At 38.6% G+C, this 22,698-nt stretch overlaps 1 protein-coding gene across 4 annotated transcripts in view; it reads right to left on the bottom strand.

The window, feature by feature from the left end:
• Positions 1-22,487, bottom strand: part of NDUFS4 (NADH:ubiquinone oxidoreductase subunit S4) — a 125,946-nt gene extending 103,459 nt beyond the window's left edge. For 3 of the 4 annotated variants that reach the window (XM_033179556.1, XM_033179557.1, XM_033179555.1), the window contains exon 1: positions 22,344-22,487. In XM_033179556.1, coding sequence (XP_033035447.1) covers positions 22,344-22,462 — 119 coding nt within the window. In that variant the 5' untranslated portion in view covers positions 22,463-22,487. The remainder of the gene's footprint in view (positions 1-22,343) is intronic. The other variant, XM_033179553.1, reaches the window with a different exon arrangement.
• Positions 22,488-22,698: the final 211 nt, after the last annotated feature.

The raw sequence follows: 22,698 nt of genomic DNA, 5'->3' as shown, positions 1-22,698 counted from the left end.
TGCTATGCATTAGTTTTAAATTTCTATGATTCCATAATCAAATTAGTCCATAGATGTTTACCAAGTATCTATCATATGAAGTATCTATTACATGCTAAGTACTGTGTTATCCTATAAAAACACACAGATGAAGAAACAGTTCCTGACCTTGAAGAACTTAAGTCTAAGGAGAAACAAAGACAAGTAAACAGGCCATCACGATGAAGCATATAAGTACAGCAGGTCTTTGAATAATATCAGCTTGTTCAAGTTCATTTTGTTATATGTTGATGAAAAAGAAAAAAAGAAATTAATTCCCGGCCAGAGTGTGTGAAATTTGCACATCCTCCTCATGTTCACATGGGTTTTCTCTGGGTACTCCAGTTTCCTCCCACATCCCAAGGATGTGCATGTGAGCTGAACTGGCATGTATACATGGCCCCAGTCTGAGTGAGTGTGGGTATGTATGAGTGTGCCCTGCAATGTGACGGCATCCTGTCCAGGGCTGTTTCCTGTCCTGTGCTCTGAGCTATCAGGGCAGGCTCTGGCCACTCCTGACCCTGAACTGAAATAAATGGGTAAGTATCTTACTTGTTTTTATTCATCTTTCTTAAATGCGTATATAGCTCACTTTTATTTTATTTTATTTTATTTTATTTTATTTTATTTTATTTTATTTTGAGATAGAGTCTCACTCTGTTGCCCAGGCTGGAGTGCAGTGGCACGATCTCGGCTCACTGCAACCCCTGCCTCCCGGATTCACGCCATCTTCCTGCCTCAGCCTCCCAAGTAGCTGGGACTACAGGTGCCCAACACACCCAGCTAATTTTTTGTATTTTCAGTAGAAACGGGGTTTCACCGTGTTAGCCAGGATGGTTTCAATCTCCTGACCTCATGATCCGCCTGCTTCGGCCTCCCGAAGTGCTGGGATTACAGGCGTGAGTCACTGCGCCCAGCCCTAGCTCACATTTATTTTAATGATTAATATTAGAAATCCTTGGGCCTTTATTTAGAAATGTGATGTTTTTTTTTTAACTCGTTTTATATCAATTAGCCTATGGTTAAATTGGTTTTGTTTATACATTGTTTCCCTTAAAGTAGCAGTTTCCAAAAACATAATGATGAGGTAACAGAGGGTGCTCTAAGACTTCATAGATAAGTACTTAATCTAAACTTGTGAGTTCAGACAATGCTCCTCAAAGAAAATGATGGTTAAACTGCCACCTGAAGGATAAACAGGACTTAAATAGGCAAAGGGTGTTGCGGGTAGGGCAGGGGCAGAGAAGGCACAGATAGGAAAGCAGAAGACATAGTCGAGGCAGACAGAGTCTTAATTACAGAAGAGAGAGAAAACATTTAGGGGTTGCAAGCAGTTGAGAAATACTAAAATATAGAGTTTATGTACAGCTGGAGATTGGGTCAGAAGGGGACTGATGAAAGTATGAATGCCAAAGAATGAAGTGAGCAGGGAATACGAAGAACTCTGTGGCACATGTTGGGAAGTTCAGACTTTTGCAACATGTACCCAACATGGAGAACAAACTGAGACTGATGACAGGGAGATCAGTTAGGAGGTAGGATGACAGTAATAGCTGCAGCAAAGATGGAAATTGATTCAGAGTTAGGAAAATGAATACTAGAATTTAATGACTAGGTGATATGAAGCCTAAGAGAGGAAGGAGAGATGGCTTAGAGTTGGCTTAGACAACTGGCTAGGTTTTGGTGACAACTACTAAAAAGGAAAATAAGTGTAGCCGGGCACAGTAGCTTACACCTGTAATCCCAGCACTTTGGGAGGCCAAGGTAGGCAGATCACCTGAGGTTGGGAGTTTGAGATCAGCCAGACCAACATTGAGAAACCCCATCTCTACTAAAACTACAAAATTAGCCGGGCGTGGTGGCACATGCCTGTAATCCTAGCTACTTGGGAGGCTGGGGCAGGAGAATCGTTTGAACCCAGGAGGTGGAGGTTGTGGTGAGCTGAGATCGCGTCATTACACTCCAGCCTGGGCAACAAGAGCAAAACTCTGAAGGAGGGAAGGAGGGAGGGAGGGAGGGAGAGAGGGAGAAAAAAGTGAAGTTGTGGAGGAAATCATGATCATAACATTGTTTCAGGTATGCTGGATATGAGATGCCTGTCCAAAATCCAGGATGACAATGTCTTGGTTAGATTTAAGCACCTAGAATTCATGGAAAAGATACAGAATCATATCTTTCATGAACAGCAGGCCCTAAAGTCAGTGTTAGGCAACAATTGCAAATAGCAAAAATCATCTTTGGAAATTCTAATTTAGGAAGCTCCCCTCCAAAGGAGAACCACATACTGTCTCTTAATAAGCCAGTCATCTAGCACTAGGAACAAACTACCATTTCTTTAGGTGAGTCCTAAATGATCAATAAGTAGAAAAATAAGAGTACTAACTTGCATTTTTAACTGTTTTTTAAAAATTCTCTACCCATTTGTAATTGTCATGTAGATGTGTTGAATTTCTTAAGTGAAAAGTACATATGACACAAATAAATCATGTACATTTAGGCTTTAATGTATACAGATGGTAAATGAAGTCATGGTGGATAATTAGATACAGGGAAAGTATATTAGTTTCCTATAGCTGCAGGAACAAATTACTACGAAATTGGTGGATTGAAACAACACACATTTATTACATTTACTCTCTTATAGTTCTAGAAGTCAGAAGTTGGAAATCAGTCTCACAGGGCTAATATCAATGTATCAGCAGGAATGGACTCTTCTGGAGGCTCCAGGGGAGAATTTGTTTCTTGTTTCTTCTAGCTTTTAGAGACTGTTGGCATTCTTTGACATGTACTCACATCATTCCAATCTCTGCTTCCAACTCTACACTGTTTCTCTGACTCCACCTGCATCCTTCTTATAAGGACCACTGTGATTACATCAGGCCCACCAGGGTAATCTTCCCATCTCAAGATCCTCAACTTAATCACATCTGCAAAGCCTCCCTTCCTTTTTATTTTAAAGAGATGGGGTCTTGCTTTGTCACCCAGGCTGGAGTGCAGCGGTGCAATCACAGCTCACTGAAGCCTCTAACTTCTAGGCTCAAGCAATCCTCCTGTCTCAGCCTTCCAAGTAGCTGGGACTACAGGCACATGACACCACACCAAGCTAAATTTTTATTTGATTTTACTTTTTTGGAGACAGGGTCTTGCTATGTTGCCCAGGCATGCAAAGTCCCTTTTGCCTTTTCCCCTTTCTGGGGATGAGAACATGAAAATATTTGGTGGTGGATGTGTCATTATTCAGCCAACCACAGAGAATATAGAAAAATAATAAAGGTACTGGTAATTGTCTAGTGTGTAAATTGGATGGTGGGTTCACAAGAATTCATTTTGCTATTATGGTTCCTAACATACATATGATACATATATTCATGTGTATATAAAATATTATATAATTTGAAACATTTTAGAAAGAGTAAAAAGGTACAAATCAAACTCTTAAGAAACAATGATAGTTCAATGAATGGGCAAAGATAATGTATAATCAAAGAAAACTGAGACGGAGTAAAGCCAAAATAGAAGTCAAGGGAAGAATCTTTCAAGAATGAGACAGTCATCTCCTTGGATGGTAAAGGTCAAGTAAGATAAGAACCGAGAAGAATACATTCAATTAGCAACAGGGTCACCGCTGACCTTGATCAAAGCTATTTCAGTGGAATGGTAGATGCCAAAGATAGATTGTTTTGGGTTGGGGAGTGCATGGGGGGGTCACAATTTGGAAAAAGCCAGGTGCACAAAATTCTATTATATATTTATGCATAAAATACTGCAAATAAATAAGACGAAATCCAGGATGTTCTGATAAACCAAAACAAGAAATTGGAATCTAGGTAAGATTTACCAAAAAAAAAAAAAAAAAAAGGAAGAAAACAGAAAGAAAAAAAGTAGGGAGGGAGAAAGAAGCAAAAAGGAAAAGAAAGAACCTACAAAAGAAAGAATAATGATGATGCCATTGCGGAGGAGCAGGACAGTGATGATAATGTTCTTTTTATGATTTTTCAGGCACTTATAGCATATGCCAAGCACTGTACTATGTATTTTATATACTTTACAAAACAGGAATTATTACGTCCATTTTACGGAACAGGACACAGAAACAAGGAAAGCACAGAGTTAGGAAGTATCAGACCAGGAACTCAAATGTAGGTAGAGCTGACTCTAAAACCTGGGTTCTTAACTAGTCTGCTAGACTGACATGACAGGTCCAATACAGTAGCTCAAGTATGAGAAGGCTAAGAAAACAGCCTAACAGCATGGCTAATATCATGAACCAACAGAAAATTTCTAGAAAGTAGTATTTCCCAAAGCTAGGGTCAAGGACACTGGTAAGAGACTATTAAGGGAGTTGGCCACAACAATAATTTGAACTTAAAGCCAAAAAACTAAATCTGGAACCAAAATCAAAAACTTGAGCCTTAATAAGGGGCCACTTACAAGCAGTAACTAAGATGGACATAAACCATGGACTTCATCAGCAACAGAATAACAATGTTTAAAGTCTCAGCTAAGGAAAGAAGAATCTAAAAATTGTTAAATAAACTCAGATGCATGTTGCATCCATTCTAGTATAAACTACACACTAAAATGGTATGCTGAAACAGTAATAAAATGGAAGACAAGACTGCCACAATGATAATCAGTCAGAGATGAAAGTGAGACAGGAGCAAGACTAAAAGGCAGTTGTTGAAGAAAATTCTCTTAACTACCCTAAGTCTTTTAGACAGTATCATTGAAGAGAAAATATATGCTCATCCAGAGAATCAGATCATCTAGGTTACCAAATTCAAAGAAAACTGTAGGTTGATCTTTGTTAGCTGGGATGTTATACACAATCCCAGGTCAACGACCCTGGCACATGGCATAGGAATATTCTGCTATCATGAATTCTTTAAACATAACATTATATAGAAGAAGCTATCTCTTTCCATGAGAACTATTATTATTTATAGTTAAGTGAGTTGGAAGATCTCAATTTCCAAATCCTCTGTCATATCCTTCAGAACAGGTGAGTAAAACAAATTCCAGTAAGGGTGAATTCTTCTACAACCTGGGAAAATATCAGAATATAATATAATTACCAAGAGACTATCTAAAATGAGATGTTTACTTTAGTGAGATGAAACAATATACCTAACGTAATTACCTCAATGCCTAAGTGCTCAATAAACAATAGCTATTAGATCCCTTACCAGGGCCAAAAAAAAAGGCAGGTTATGGAGACTCTTTAGTTATGAGGCTCCTGTAACAGACATCTTTGATGCTCATGTCACACTCCCTTGGCCCACAGCTATAGGAGCTCATACTCCCATTATCGTCTAGCATCCCACCTCAAGTGAACCCATTATGCCTCAGCATCTTCAGAAGCACAAGTATAGTTTAAAGCACAGAAGAGTTAACACCTTTAATCAAAGGGGAATGAGAACTTATGAATAAATGGTCAAGCCTTCCACCTTTCAAATGGGTAACACTGGGTAGCATTCTACACACTACTCAGGTTTCTCTACTGCTCACAGCAACAATTGCAACATCATATTTTTTTGTTCCCTGTCTCACTCCCCAGGCTTTTCACTACTACTTCCCAGGTAAGCTCTCAAATAAACCATCTAGGCTTATGTCCTGGTCTCAGACTCTACTCAAAGAGAAGTCAAACTAAGATGAAGTCCTACACAAACCCTGAGAAATGAGTATTTGGCCTTTGCTTGAACACTGCTAATCCTCAAAATAGATGTTCCAAGAGCATACATCCTAGTCAAGTCTGTAGAAATGCAGCCTTTGAAGCTAGAAAAGAAATACAAATATCTGTTGAATGGGTGAACAAATATTAGCAAAGTCTCAGAATTCATTAGAAAAAAAAGTAGAAGGTTAACCCATAAAATATACACAAACTTTATTCGTTCCCTGAAGATAACACTACACAAAATATTCCTGTTCGAAATTTTTGACTAGGAGGTCCCAGCTTTTATTACATCTCACTCTCAAGGTTCCTATGATCTACATTCATACGATACAGCAGTATAAGAAGAACTACAAACATTGAGTATTTTTTGTAAACCCTTAGTCTGTTTAATCTGACTCAAATCAAGTATTTCTCCAGGATTTTTAAACTTGGTATCAAAGAAAGGAATTTTCAGTCCCTCCCTGGTAATAAAGCTATGGAGATATAAACCTGAAAAAATTTGTATCAGTTACAGTTTCTACCACATTGGAAAAAACAATCGGAAATAGTAGCTGTCATTCAGAGACAGAGACAAATTAGAAAAACAGCCTGGTGGCTTTCTAGCTCAGGTCACTGAGACTAGCTAGGTGCACCCTTACCCTTTCCATTGTTTGGTAATGTAAACAATTCTCTCTTCTTGCCTAAGCCAGCCATCTGAGATTTTAGGTTTCTGTCACTTGTGAGAAAGGTTTAACACAAGAACTTAAACACGAGTATAAACAAAACACTGTATGAGACCTAATACTATCTATGGAAGGGCTACAAAGCCTGGGATCCATCAATCCCCCACTCTGATTTTATATATATGACTGTATCTATTTCTAGAAAAAAGTCACCAAAACTTCCATCAATTACTCCAAATAGATCTCTGACCTCTACACCCTCTCAAAGAAGATTTATTGTTTGATGGTCAAAACCAGTGACTCAATGTATTTTTCTGCCTCTGCATCACTTACATGGGCAACATCTTTTATTTAAAGTCATGATTTTCAACCACAAGTACATGTATTGTGAAACCCTTTCTCTATGCCATTTCCATGATTATGGTATGTGAATTCCTCCCTTTCTCCCACCACAGTTGAGAATCAACTGGTTAAGAATCTGATCGTATAAGCTAGGCACGGTGGCTAACGCCTGTAGTCCCAGCACTTTGGGAGACAGAGGCAGGCAGATCACTTGAGGCCAGGAGTTTGAAACCATCATGGCAAAATCCCCATCTCTACCAAAAACACAAAAATTAGCCAGGCATGGTGGTGCACACCTGCAATTCCAGCTACTCGGGAGGCTGAGGTACATAAATCGATTGAACTCAGGAGGCAGAGGTTGCAGTGAGCCAGTGAGCCGAGATCATGTCACTGCGCTCCAGCCTGGGCGACAGAACAAGACTCTGTCTCCAAAAAAAAAAAAGAATCTGATCATATAAATAATATTTTGAGTCATTTTAGATCCTTTAATCCATTCAGATGTGCTAAGATGCAAGAAATGTTGGAGTTTAGCTTTAAAAATAATCCATCCTAGGATGGGCTTGTCCTGAGTAAAATGTAGCAAACACACTCTATCCTGTATTTCCCACTGAATGCAACCATAAAATCTGGAAAGGATGCATGGAGCAGCTGTCTGAAGGCTCTGAAAAGGAAATAGCAGGCAGATCAGGGAAAATCATCAGAATTCGAAGGACCACCGAAGCAGCAGTGAGTCTGAAACAGCTTTTCCCTTGAATGTTCCCAGCCCGAACTTAAATGCGGCTGGAAACATGAAATGAGCAATTCTCCAGGAGAAGCACTCTGCCTCAAGGAGCAAGAAATGAAACGAATGCTCAAAGAAATGATAGAAAATCCCCATTTTCTTCACTTTTCTCTCATACACCATGAATCAGCCATAGGCAATCCTATAGCCACATGCAGTGGCGACAATGGAAATGTGCAGGAGCCAAAAATCTGAAGGGGGGTTCTTCCTCTATGTCCGTTGGAGCTGTGGTTCTGAAAAGGTGGGGCCAACACCCATTGCTTTTCTGTTTTTTCTTTCTCTGTCCTTTAGTCCCTTAGCCCCTGATTTAGGTACAACTACAGTGTAAGGTAATGATAGCTACAATTTTCTGGATAGACACTGATAAAGGAAACTTCAGGGAATTGGGTTCTCAGAACATAAATATAAACAAAAAATAAATAACAACAACAACAAAAGAAAGTCTCCAAATACATGGAAATTAAACAAAACACCTCTAAATAATCTACAGATCAAAAAGGAAGTCTCAAAAGAAATAAAATACTTTGAACCAAATGAAAATACAACATACCAAGCCGGGTGCGGTGGCTCAAGCCTGTAATCCCAGCACTTTGGGAGGCCGAGACGGGCGGATCACAAGGTCAGGAGATCGAGACCATCCTGGCTAACCTGGTGAAATCCCATCTCTACTAAAAAATACAAAAAAAAAAAAAACTAGCCGGGCGAGGTGGCAGGCGCCTGTGGTCCCAGCTACTTGGGAGGCTGAGGCAGGAGAATGGCGTAAACCCGGGAGGCGGAGCTTGCAGTGAGCTGAGATGGAGCCACTGCACTCCAGCCCGGGGGACAGAGCGAGAATCTGTCTCAAAAAAAAAAAAAAAAAACGAAAATACAACATATCTAAATTTGTAACATGAAACTAAGCAATTCAAAAAAAAAGATGAAGAAAAATTTCCTAGCTCATTTTATGAGTCCAACATTACCCTGATACCAAATCTAAACACAGTACCAAAATAAAAAAGCAACAAACTACAGATCAGTATCCTTCATAAACACATATGTAAAAATCTTCAACAAAGCACTAGCAAACCAAATATGTCAGTATATGAAAAGAATTCAACAACACAACTAAGTGGGGTTTATTGAGAATGCAAGCTGATGCAATATTTGAAAATCAATCTACCATATTAACAGTCTAAAGAAGAAAAACAAGACTACATCAATTGATGCATAAAAGGCATTAGACACATCCATTCATGACGAAAACTGTTAGCAAAGCAGAAGCAGAAGGGAACCTCCTCGATCTAATAAAGGGTATTTCTACAAAAAACCTTTAGCTAACATTATACTTAAAGGTGAAAAACTGAATGCTTTCCCTTAATATTGGTAAATGAAAAGAATGTCTGCTGTTACCATTCTTAACATCTTCCTGGAAATAAAAAAGAAATAAAAGACCTAGTGATTGGAAAGGAAGAAACAAAATTTATCTATTCACAGACTGCATGATTATTTTCTTAGAAAGCCCAAAGAATCTACAAAAAATTGATATAACTTGATGTAACAAATAAATGTGGCAAGGTCTCAGGATACAAAGTCAACCACAAAAATCGATCACACTTCTATATACAGCAATATACAATTTGAGAATAAAATTTAGGCTAGATGCAATGGCTCGTATCTATAATCCTAGTATTCTGGGAGGCTGAGGAAGGAGGATCACTTGAGGTCAGGAGTTTGAGACCAGCATGGGCAGTATAGCAACCTATCTCTACAAAAAACTAAACTAAACTAAAATAAAATAAAATAAGAAAATTAGTCAAGCTTAGTGGTACATGCCTATAGTCGCAGCTACCTGGTAGGCTGACTTGGGAGGACTGCTTAAGCCCAGGAGCTCAAGGATGTAGTGAGCTATGACTGCATCACTGCACTCCAACCTGGATGACAGAGCAAGGCCCTGTCTCTAAAAAATAAAGAAAAGAAAATTTTAAAAGCAATGCTCTTTACCATAGCTCCCCCAAATTGAGCTACTTAGGCATAAATCTAACGAAATATATACAGGATCTGCACGTTCAAAACTACAACACTGATGAAATAAATAGAGACATACCATGTTTATGGACTGAAAGATTCAACACAGCAGAAATGTCAACTTTTCCCAAATTAATCTATAGATTTAATACAATACAATCAAAATCATAGCAGGATTTCATAGATATAAAAGAGCTGAATCTAAACGATGGAAGGGAACTAAAATAGCTACAATTTTGAAAAAAGAAGGATGGGCCAGGTGCAGTGGCTCACAACTGTAATCCCAGTACTTTGGGGAGCCTAGGCAGGAGGACTCCTTGAATCCAGGATTTAAGACCAGTCTGGGCAACATAGGGAGGCACCCATCTCTAAAAAAAAAATACAAAAATTAGCCTGGCATGGTGGTGTGCACCCGTAGTCCTGGCTACTCAGGAGGCTGAGGTGGGAGAGAATCACTAGAGTCCAGGAGGTCGAGGCTGCGGTGAGCCATTATCATACCACTACCCTACAGCCTGAGTAACAGAGCAAGACTCTGTCTCTTAAAAAAACAAAACAAAGGCCGGGCACAGTAGCTCACGCCTCTAATCCCAGCACTTTGGGAGGCCAAGGCAGGTGGATCACGAGGTTGGGAGTTCAAGACCAGCCTGGCCAGCATGGTTAAACCCCATCTCTACTAAAGATACAAAAAATTAGGTGGCATGCACCTGTAATCCCATCTACTTGGGAGGCTAAGGCAGGAGAATCCACTTGAATCCGGGAAGTGGAGGTTGCAGTGAGCCAAGATTGTGCCACTGCACTCCAGCCTGGGCAAGAGGGCGAGACTCTGCCTAAAACAACAACAACAAAACAAAAACTTCAAGAAGAAAATACAGAAAAAAATCTTCACAGCCTGGGGTTAGGCAAAGAGCTCAACAGTAAAAGCACAATCATTAAAAGGAAAAATACTAGTAAACTAACTTCATCAAAATTTAAAACTTTTACTTTGTGAAAAATAATGTTAAAGAATGAAAAAGAAAAACTACAGATTAGGAGAAAATATTTGAAAATTACATATCTGATTGGTAGAGTTCAGGACATGCTACCCCAAAATGTGCCACCTTGTAATACTGGAAAACGTCCAAAGTAGGAAGGTACCTTTGACCTTCTTCCCACATCCCTTCTTTTCTGAAGTAGGTTATGAAATCTAGGATTATCTAACCTTCCCTATAAAACTCTCATGTGAGAGGTGTCTTCCCTATATCAGAAAGAAAGGAACACTGTTATCTCTGAAGACAAATGGTCCACCACAGAGACGAACCAGAACAAACTGGCTTTGCTGTTTCCCCCAGCTTATTACCATATACCAAATCCCCTTTGTTCTATCATATTTCTCCCTGACTATGTACTCTTCACCTAACCTAAGCATAAAAATACACAAGTTTAACTGTTTCTTTGGATCTTTACCTCCTTATGAAAGCTCCCATGTTACATAAAACTTACACTAAATACATTTGTATGCTTTTCTCTTCTTCAACTGTCTTTTGTTGTAGGGGGCTCAACCATGAACCTAGAGAGATATATTGTTTCCCATACATGACAAAGAATTTGTATCCAGAATATTTTAGGAACTATAAAAGCTAAACAATAAGAAAATAACATGATTAAAAATGGGCAAAAGACATAAACAGATACTTCACCAAAGTTCAACATCATCTGCCATTAGAGAAATGCATATTAAAACCACAATGAGTTAGCCATCGTACATGTACAAATCAAAACCAGAATGAGATACCACCTTATACTCACTAGGATAGTTTTAATGTCAAAAAGATGGATAATAACAAAGTTGGAGAGGATGCGAAGACACTGGAACCCTCATTCACTGCTGGTGGGAATGTAAAACAGTACAGCCACTTTGGAAAACAGTTTGACAGTTACTCAAAAGGCTAAATATAGAGTTATTACATTATCCTGCAATTCTACTCTGAGGTATACACCCAAAACAATAAAAACATATGTTGACATAAAAACTTGTACCTGAATGTCCACAGAACACTATTCATAGAGCCAAAAGGTAGAAACAATCCAGATGCCCCTTAAAAATAAAATGTGGTTTGTCCATACAATAGAAAACCATTCTTCAATAAAAAGGAATAAAGTACTGGTACATGCTACAACTTGGATAAACCTTGAAAACATTATGCTAAGTGAAAGAAGCCTGTCACAAAAGATGGTATATTATATGAATGCATTTGTATAAAATGTCCAGAATAAGCAAATCAACAGGGACAAAAAGAAGGTTAGTCATTATCTAGGACTAAGGGAGAAGTGACTGCTAATGGGTACAGAGTTTCCTTCTGAGTGATGGAAATGTTCTAAAATTGTGGTTTTGGTTGTACAATTCTGTGAATATACTAAAACCCATCAAATTGTACACTCTATATGAGTAAATTTTATAATATATAAATTATAGCTCAATAAAGCCATTCCAAAATAAAAATCCATAATAATACCATTGAAATACCATTGAAATACCATTAAACACCTACTAGAATGGCTAGTAGGTGTTCAATAATACCATTGAAATACCATTAAACACCTACTAGAATGGCTAAAATAAAAAATACAGCCAGGCACGGTGGCTCACGCCTGTAATCCCAGCACTTGTGGAGGCCAAGGCAGGCAGATCACGAGGTCAGGAGTTCGAGACCAGCCTGACCAACATGGTGAAACTCCGTCTCTACTAAAAATACAAAAATTAGCCAAGCATGGTGGCGTGCACCTGTAATCCCAGCTACTCAGGAGGCTGAGGCAGGATAATCACTTGAAATCGGGAGGCGGAGCTTGCAGTGAGCCAAGATGTTGCCACTGCACTCCAGCCTGGGTGACAGAGCAAGACTCCGTCTCAAGAAAAAAAAAAAAAAATACTGACAATACAAATGTTACCAAGGACGCAAAACAACTAAAACTTTCATATGGTGCTGGTGGAAAGCAAAATGGTACAACCACTCTGGAAAACAGTCTGACAGTTTCTTATAAAGTTAAACATATACTTAGCTATGACCCAGGAATCTCCTACCCAGGCATTTACTCTAGAAAAACAAAATCATAATTCACATAAAATCCTGTATGCAAGTGTTTACAGCAGCTCTATTTACATGGCCAAAAACCAGAAATAATTCATATGTCCTTCAATAGGTAAACGGATAAACTGTAGTAACTCCACACAATGGAATACTACTTAGCAGTAAAAAGGAACAAACTATTGATACATGAAACTTACATGAAGTTCAAAGGCTTTATGCTGAATAAAGACAATCTCAAAAGGTTATATACTGGCCGGGTGCGGTGGCTCAAGCCTGTAATCCCAGCACTTTGGGAGGCCGAGACGGGCGGATCACGAGGTCAGGAGATCGAGACCATCCTGGCTAATACGGTGAAACCCCGTCTCTACTAAAAAATACAAAAAACTAGCCGGGCGAGGTGGCGGGCGCCTGTAGTCCCAGCTACTCGGGAGGCTGAGGCAGGAGAATGGCGTGAACCCGGGAGGTGGAGCTTGCAGTGAGCTGAGATCCGGCCACTGCACTCCAGCCCCAGCGACAGAGTGAGACTCCGTCTCAAAAAAAAAAAAAAAGGTTATATACTATATGACTACATTTATATTACAGTCTGAAAACTGTAAAACTATAAAGATGAAAACATAACTGTGGACAGGGATTACAGCGGTCAGGGAAGGATAACATGAGGGAGTCTTGGGGTAATGAAGTCTTTTGGTATTCTGTACCCTGAAACAATACAGTAAAACAGTTATTTGCATAATATTACACTGTATTCTGTACTATGATTATGGTGGTGGTTACACATAACCCATACATGTGTTAAAACTCTAAGAAGTGTACACCAAAAGGGAAACAGTTAACTTTTCTTTATAATTTTAAAAATAAAATAAATCCAACCTAGAGTCAACTTTTTTTCTTAATTCAATCACAGCTCATGAAACTATCATCTCTGATAATCTCATTTAAACAAAAGTACAGTATATAGTTCAAAGATCAACACTGACAAAATGGAAAACATCCTAAAGGGTACCAAGAGGTAGTAAAGCATCAGGAAATTTGATCATTAATAAAGAGTAAACAAACTGGACATGCTAAGCCTGGACCACAGACTTGCAGGGAGAATGAGTGACGACAAATGTCTTCAATTATCTGAAGGGCTGACAAGTGTATACGGGGTTAAACTTGTTCTATATTGTTTCAAAGAAAAACATCACTTACCAGTAAGTCTAAACGTACAGTGTGCTTTCTGGGGTTATCAGAAAGTCATCAAACTTCCTCAACAACTAGATAATCAAGAAGCAGGAAGTTCTAAAGATTCTTGCATTAAACAAAGGATTGGACTTAATGATTCTAGAGTTTTCTTCCAACTTAAATATTACATAAATCTATGAACTATAACTCTAGAGTTAACCTACAAAGATAGAAGACACTGAACATCTAAAAAGGCAATCTTTCCTGTCAAAATATCACTTTTTATTGCACAAAAGTAAATATTACAAAGCACTTTAAGTTTCACATTTTTTAAAAGGTTGAATACAAGATCTGAACAAAAACCCCTATTATGAAATGTTTTTTATTTCCCCAAATCTCATTTGTACTATGAATATTAAAATTAAATTCAAATTACAAATGTCTAAGTCTAATCTTATTAGACTTAAAAGGCAAAAGTCATAAATTTCATGCAAATTTCTGTAAGTATATTGAAGAGATCATTTGAAAAAGAAGTACTCTTTCCATACAAAGAGTGGTAGTCCTCAAAAGAGCCAAAACATCTGTATTCACTTTAAAGCTCATCAAGACAGACTGACATTTTTAGGAGAAGCATATGGCTTGCTGAACAGTCATCTAGAACAGAATCTTTTGTCTAGCAAGCCCTATTCAAGGACCATTTACTTATGTATGAAGTGGCTGAATAAAGGAAAAAACGTATTTTTGAGTCCTAGAAAACACAAAGACACAAACTCTTCATCTAGCTTTGTTTAAGAATACAGAAAACATACTGCAAAAGCAGCCAGATTTTACTCCCAGAGATAGTTCTCTCAACATTTGAAACAATTCAAACACAAAAGAATAGAGAAGCATGAAACTTTCTTAGAGAACTACAACCAGCCAAAGACCACCTCCCTAAAAAAGCCTTTTCCATTTTAAAAGATAAAACACTTTCTTAAAATTTTGAAGGGCAGAGTTCAACAGCTGTGCTATATTAAACCTGAGCCCTTCCAAAAGGAAGAACAAGAGTCTCTGGAGAGATAGTAATATGGCCTGCTTTCTCCAAAATTATCAAAATGCCTTTTTTTCCCTCTAAGGAAACTTTCTCCAAGAAAATATCTCTTATGTGCATGGGTCAAAAGCATAAAACTTAATTTAGAATAGAAAAATATGCAAAAATGGAAGAATTTTTGTTTCTGGAAATCTCCCTGAACTTTCTTCCAAGGAAAAATGTATTTCCTAAGTCTTACAGGATATAATATGGAAACTTCTTTTTTTTTAAAATCAGTTTTCAGCCCTAGCTTCCCATTAGAATCACCATAGAGCTAAGCCTCAACCTAAACTTACTGAACCAATATAGACTGGGGACAAGGCATCTGAATTTTTTAGGCACACAACAGATAATTTTGATGCACAAGGGTTTAAAAACCAGTGAACTGAAGAATGAGCCTATAAAAGAAAAATTAAGTCTAGTGAGTACAGACAAGAAGAAAAGGTCACCTTTGAGCAACTAACTAGTTCTAAAGAACCTAAAGTAGTATTTACCTACCAAAATACTCAGTAACAGACAACAAAATAGAACTTGAAACAAGAATTCAGAATTGTTGAATTAAAAGAAAAAAATTAAAATAGTTTATTAAACTATTCAAATATTTAATGAAAGTTGTTGTGAAGAACATGGTCACTGCATAATTCAGGTTCAACAAGGTTCCATCAGGATCTTTGGACTTCTACAAGCTAGAAAAGTCACGAGAGCTCATATATTAAATATAATTACTTGTTAACCTTAAAAGAGCTCAAGTCTTTAATCACAAACAGTAAACTTCTGTCATCATCAGAATTTCATTAAGCATACTTGGTTTTACACAAAATTCTAATAGGTTTAGTTGGTTGACATTCAAATCCATAATAAATGAAAAAGGGGTGCTAAAACTGCTACAGGGAAGCAGACCAGTTAAGGAAGAATATAACACTATTAAAAAGCAGACATGAGAACTCAGAAAGCATAGCAGACACTTAATCCTTCCTAAAGGCCACAGAATACAACTGCTTTTCCTAATGATTACTGGAATCAGTAAGAAAACAGAAAAAAAAAAAAAGTCCAGTATATCTTGTTTAATATATGCATTATATATTTTTTAAGAGGGTAAAAAAGTATAAGTCACCTATGGAAAGACCCTCATCAAAAATAATTACAAAATTTAGGGGGAAAAATCATTAGCTTAAAAAAATAAACAACTAATTATGCATTTGGTAACTCTCACTGTATAAACGGAACCATGGAGCAACAGTAAAAATAAGAGTATTCCATGGTCTCTCAAATAAAGAAGACGCTTTGCTAAAAGGCAGAAAAAACAGAGAGGACATTAGGGTTTGAACTGATTACCAGACATAATACTCCTCACTGCAAAAGTCAACATATTCATTTAGACTGCTATATCAGACTACAGTTAACCCTCTGCATCCGTGGGTTCCACATCATGAATTCAACCAACCTCGGATTTAAAATATTAAAGGGGGCTGGGCTCGGTGGCTCACGCCTGTAATTCCAGCACTTTGGGAGGCCAAGGCGGGTGGATCACTAGGTCAGGAGTTTGAGACCAGCCTGACCAACATGGTGAAACTCCATCTCTAATTAAAATACAAAGAAATTAGCCAGGCGTGGGGGTGCGCGCCTGTAATACCAGCTACTTGGGAGGCTGAGGCAGGAGAATTGCTTGAACCCAGGAGGCAGAGGTCGCAGTGAGCCGAGATCGCGCCACTGCATTCCAGCCTCGGTGACAAAGCAAGACTCTATCTCAAAAAAAATAAACAATAAAATAAATAAATAAATAAAACACTCGGCGGGGGGAATAACTGCATCTGTACTAATCATGTACAGTCTTTTTTCTTGTTATTTCCTAAACAATAGAAGATAACAATTATTTACAAAGCACTTACATTGTATTAGGTATCATAAGTAATCCAGAGATGATTTAAAGTATATAGGAAGATGTGCAGAACTTATATGCAAATACTACACCATCTTAAATCGGGGACTTGAGCATCCATGGATTTTGGTGTCCTTGAGGAGTCCTGGAACCAATCATTTCCTGGCAATGTAAACTTAAGTAATTTCACTTCTGTACCTGTTTCCTCATCTGAAAAACGAGGATTACAACACCTGAGTTGATAGGATTACTGTGGGAAACACATGAGACAATACAGGTGAAATCCTTGGCACAGTAGCTGATACACAGTAAATTAAAAGTAAATGTTACTTGGAATTAATTTTACTCAGAATAAACCATTCTCAGCTTCTATCAAGGGATATATTTTGGAAGCTCTTCCATTTGAAATTGTTTGTATTCAGTACAGACAATATGTATTCTGTCTAAATTCTATGTATACCTCACCCCAAACAGATCTCTTCTAGCAAGTATTATACAGGAACCAAGTTGCTCCATCTTTCTCCATTAAGTTCCATGTATTACTAACTTTTTTTTTTGGAGTCTTGCCCTGTCACCCAGGCTAGAGTGCAGTGGCGCGATCTCGTGTCACTGCAACCTCTGCCTCCCAGGTTCAAGCGATTCTCCTGCCTCAGCCTCCCGAGTAGCTGGGATTACAGGCACCCGCCACCGCACCCAGATAATTTTTGTATTTTTTAGTAGAGACAGCGTTTCACCATGTTGACCAGGCTGGTCTCAAAATCCTGACCGTATGATCCACCCGCCTCGGCCTCCCAAAGTGCTGGGATTACAGGCGTGAGCCACCGCACCTGGCCGTATACTAACTTTCTAAAACTTCACAAAGTTACTCTTACTCCAAAAAAGTTCTCATGTTCCAAGGGTACCCCTTCCCAAATAGATTCATTTCCTCTTGCATTTTTAAATTTGAATACAAAAGTGTCTGAACATTGTCAAAGTGTATGAGTACAAAATCTATTCATAAGACAACTTCAATCCAAAAATTAACAGAGTTCTAGGTGAATATCCTACACTCAGACAATTGCAAATAATTAGAAAGAATATGTGTTGTATATAGTTTATATTCATATTTATGTAGGTTAGTGCCTACCTGGCTATCGCTGATGGGGCTATCAAAAGAAACACTGTGTAATGCTCCCTGCTTTTCCTCACAACCACTCATCTCTAAATATGTATTTATTCATCTGTAAGATAAGCATTTACCTGCTACATGCAAGCCATTACACTAGATGCCATGAAATACACAAAAATAAATAAAAACGTGGTCACGTCCTCAAAAAGCTTGCAACCTCACTGCTGATATATGCATTCATGTGCTAAAACCTGTGCAACTGCAAATATGCGTGTATATAAAATAGAGTCAGTATAGGTTGTAATGCTGAGGTAACCAACAACCAAACACCTTTGTGGCTTACAGCAAAGGTTTATTTTTCACTCAATTTATATTTTATAAAATCTTGCAACAAGAATCAGTTTCTGCTTTGCGCTATGTAGTCTACAATCCAAGATGTGGGCTAAAACAGCAGACCTCACCTGGAGTACGCCTACCTCACATCAGAGGGAAAAGGAATATGACAAAACACAGGACAGCTCTCAAAGCTCCTGTTTCACATGGTATATATCATTTCCACTAACATTTCACTGGATAAAGCAAGTCATTTGGCCAGTGGTTTTTGGATATGTAATCCGGTTACACATAATGGTAGTGAATACTTTGAATAATAACACAATCTATCAAAATACTTATGACCAAGATTAAAGAAATGAAAAATATTCAAACTATTCAAACCAATAATAAAATTACCATTTATCTAGGGAAGGCTTACTATATGCCAGACATTACATATTAAAATATTTAATTTTCCGGTTGGGTACGGTGGCCATGCCTGTAATCCCAACATGTTGGGAGGCCGAGGCCGGCGGATCACTTGTGGTCAGGTGTTCAAGACCAGTGTGAAACCCCGTCTGTACTGAAAATACAAAAATTAGCCGGGTGTGGTGGCAAGCACACCTATAGTCCCAGCTACTTGTGAAGGCTAAGGCAGGAGGATCACCTGAGCCCAGAGGATGGAGACTGCATTAGCCAAGATTGTGCCACTGCATTCCAGCCTGAGCAACAGAATGAGACAGTGTCTCAAAAACTAATAATAATTTTTCTAACAAAAATTAAACGAAGATGTCTGCTACTGATGAAAACTGACTAAATATGGGCATTTGGAAAGAGGAAAAGAAACAAACCAAACCTATCAGAAAACATATTAGAAACCTTTCAAGCTCTCAAACTCTGGCTTGAATGTGTTACAAAGATAGCAAAAATAGCTGCCCCTCGGAGAGGAATTCATTTAGTTTATCTGAAGTAGAAGCGAACCTATTGGTCTTAAGTGTCCTAAATTTGAGCTTAGCCTATTTCCCAGCAAGCTGTTAACATACACAGAATTCTTGTCAACCTTAAGGACTGCTTACTAATTGGACAGTCCAAATTCAATTCCCCATCGAATTGAAGACTCAATTTCATGCTACCTTATATAATTCTGAAGAACGAAATACAGCAACAGAATAAAGCCTGTTTTATCAGGACATAAAAGAGGCCTCATAAACAGGTCCCATACACTCAGTCCCCACCCGTAATTAATTAAAACCCTCTGGTGACTTAACACCCTAAAGACTTGTTTGAGGAAAACACAAGACCTAGTAAATACTGAGGTGAGATAAATAGACACGAAGATACTTAAATAAGTGAATAAATAATAACATCACTGCATCAAATATCTTAAGTATTGCTATTTTAAAATACAGTGCCATTTCATCTGGCTGATAAATGCATTTAGAATAGTTAAATTTACCCTGGAAAATCCCTTAGGAAAGTCAGGGAAAGTAACGATAAATGTAGACAACTTAGGGACGTCATCCAGGCACTCTGGGAGTGACTCACCCATCATCCCAGGACTCTGGGAGGCCGGGGTGGGTGGATTATCTGAGGTTAGGAGTTTGAGACCAGCCTGGCTAACATGGTGAAACTCCGTCTCTACTAAAAATACAAAAATTAGCTGGGCGTGGTGGCGGGCACCTGTAATCCCAGCTACTCGGGAGGCTGGGGCAGGAGAATCGCTTGAACCTGGGAGGCAGAGGTTGCAGTGAGCTGAGATTGCTCCACTGCACTCTAAACTGAGTGACAAGAGCGAAACTACATCTCAAAAAAAAAAATGTAGACAATTTAACCCGTTTTTTTCCCTTCTCACATTCAGTACAGGGAAATGAGAAGCACATGGAAACAGAGACCAACACTACGGCACAAGCTCAGTGAGTAACTAGATCAGGTGAATCACTCACATTAGATCAGGTGAATCACCCACATTACTTAATTTTTTCTCTTGTGTGTATACATTGTTGCATTCTTTGTTTTGCTTTTTACTGATGATATACTATAATTGAATTCATATGTTAAAGTAGCAGCTAACAGCATCCTTTTCTTCAGTTCCCTACTCCACTCCTTACCTTATTAATTCCACTTCTCATATTCTACTCAAATGATCTGAAATGTTACATGATTTGCAAATGTTTTTCTAAGCATTACAGTAAAATGAATTTTAGATGTAGATTTTCCCATTAATTGGTTCTTTCTACTCACCTTTTTCAGATCCTCATTACTATCAAATCATAATGGAAAAAGAATGCTTAAGGACGAAGAACAAACAATATGTAAGGGAGAGGGTCTATAAATCTCCCTCAAATTACAAGCAATGAACATGACAAGCTCTTGGGGTAACAATGTGGCACAGAAAACAAATAAATGTGTTAATTTGTATTTAGAAAATGTCTTCCTTGGCGTTATGCTAAGATTTTTTTCAAGATTAAATGATTTATTTTCAAATCTCTTACATTTGCAAGCAAAAACTCTTAAGTTTGGATATGCAGTAATAATTATCATCAGAGTTTCAAAATTCTAATATCATCTTAACTTCAATTACTATAATTGCTGATAAAATGGCTGTGACTTAAAATTACAGCCATGTTTTGATTAGCCATAAACCAGTGGTTCCATCAAACGTGTTTTCAGTTCTGGGGCTACCATGAATACATTATTGTCTGGGAATGCATAATTAATCCCTATAATGTGTACGGAGGGAAGGGCTAATCTTGGTCACCGCTGTATTACTCTAAGTTAACCAGTGTTTTACCTTAACCAGTATTTTACCTTAGAAAAATACTCAACCCAGGCTGACCAACATGGTGAAACCCCGTCTCCACTAAAAATACAAAAATTAGCCAGGCGTGGTGGTGCGAGCCTGTAATCTCAGCTACTCAGGAGGCTGCGGCAGGAGAATGCTTGAACTCCGGAGGCAGAGGTTGCAGTGAACCGAGATCGCGCCACTGCACTCCAGCCTGGGCGACAGAGTGAAACTATATCTCAAAAAAGAAAAGAAAAAAGAAAAATACTTTCCATATATGGAACACTTAACTACAAACATCATTTGCCTTTCCCTAATCTTAGCACCCTTACTTTTGAGTGACTATATTCCATGTAATCGTTTTACTAAAGCTTTCAAGCCTTTTCATAAGCCACGGACCCTACTGGGACACTCTCTTCTTTTCCACTCAACACCCATTACTTAAACCTTAATAAAACTCATCCTTAAAAATTCTTCCGAATTAACTCATCCTAATTCTCTGCATTCCATTTATATTTATTTAACACTAAATCAATTAGCATTCCATTAGACTTTCTTTTCAACTTTTAACCACTTGCATCCCCCTCCTACCCCCTTCAAATCTCTCCATCCAACCTTTCCAATCTTTGTTCTAATATGTGTGCGTATGTACGTATAGTAGTACTATAATAAAACTCTGGACAATTCTGAAAAACAGAAAATGGAAGGTTAATACAGCCGAAAAAAAATCATCACAAAAATGTTTCAAGGAAACACAGTAACAACTCAATCAACTGACAAGTGAATCTGACAATACTTTGGAAGAGTACTACTTTAGGTTCTCAAGGACGCAAAGAGCTCTCAACAACTCAATTCAATCCCTGAATTATTGTGAGGCTTTAACAAAATCCCTAGAAAACCTCCGGGCATTACCACCAGCCTTTTAAAAATTACCTTCCAATATTACTAGCAGTGATATTTTTACTAACACTGAATTCCAAACAAGTTTTCCTCCCAAGCAGACTGATGAATAAACAACCTTCCTATGCAGAAACCAAATTAAAACCACTTAAAACCGTGGAAGGAATACGTGATTTAACCCTTCTATAAGGACTAGAGTGGTGCGTGGGCAAACAGGTGACAAATGGAAGGGATGCAGAAAGTAAAGACAGAAATCAGTGAGACACCTCCCCTTCTCTGAAGGCTAAGGTTCAGCTTGCAGCTCCGGCGGCAAATCCTTCCCACGGACCCTCTCCCTCAGCCACAAGCCAAAAGCTTCCAGAAAACCACAGGTCCTCCTCCCCGGCCTCTCACCCACGCCCTCACTCGCCTGGCCAGCGCCCATTGATAGCAGACAGTCCCTAGTCCGCCCGACCTCTCCCGGGAAAAGGGTCAGCAGAGGACGCTTTCCCCGAGGCCTCCTCCAGAATTCAGCCAGCAGAGACTCCGCAAAAATGGAGGGACCCAAGAAGCTTGAAGAAAAGTGTGACAATTCTGTTACCTGGTCGGAACCCTGGAAACGGAAAGGGCAGCGACAGCCACTACCCTTCGCCACAACGCCTTCCTCAGCGCCACTGACATTGAGACCGCCGCCATCTTGCTGCAGGCAAACACCAGCATGAAAGGACGGATCACTGCAAGGGACTAACTTCCTTCGTTCTCAAGCTAGTGCAATCGCAATGTTGCGAAATTCTGTGGGATTTTATTTTTCTTTTAATACTGAGGCTTAAAAAAAGAGGGTAAACGTTTAGTTGAAAGAATTAAGAAGAAAAATGTGTGAGAAGAAATGCAGAAGTGCATTAAATGTAAATATTACCGCCATAAAGTGTAATCTTTACTGCTTGTTAGGACTGGTG

Source organism: Trachypithecus francoisi, unplaced genomic scaffold, assembly GCF_009764315.1.
Source record: "Trachypithecus francoisi isolate TF-2019V2 unplaced genomic scaffold, Tfra_2.0 Lachesis_group2, whole genome shotgun sequence".
In the NCBI taxonomy this organism is placed as follows: Eukaryota; Metazoa; Chordata; class Mammalia; order Primates; family Cercopithecidae; genus Trachypithecus; species Trachypithecus francoisi.
Note: the sequence above shows the minus strand (reverse complement) of the source record. Positions and strands in the feature narration are given on the sequence as shown.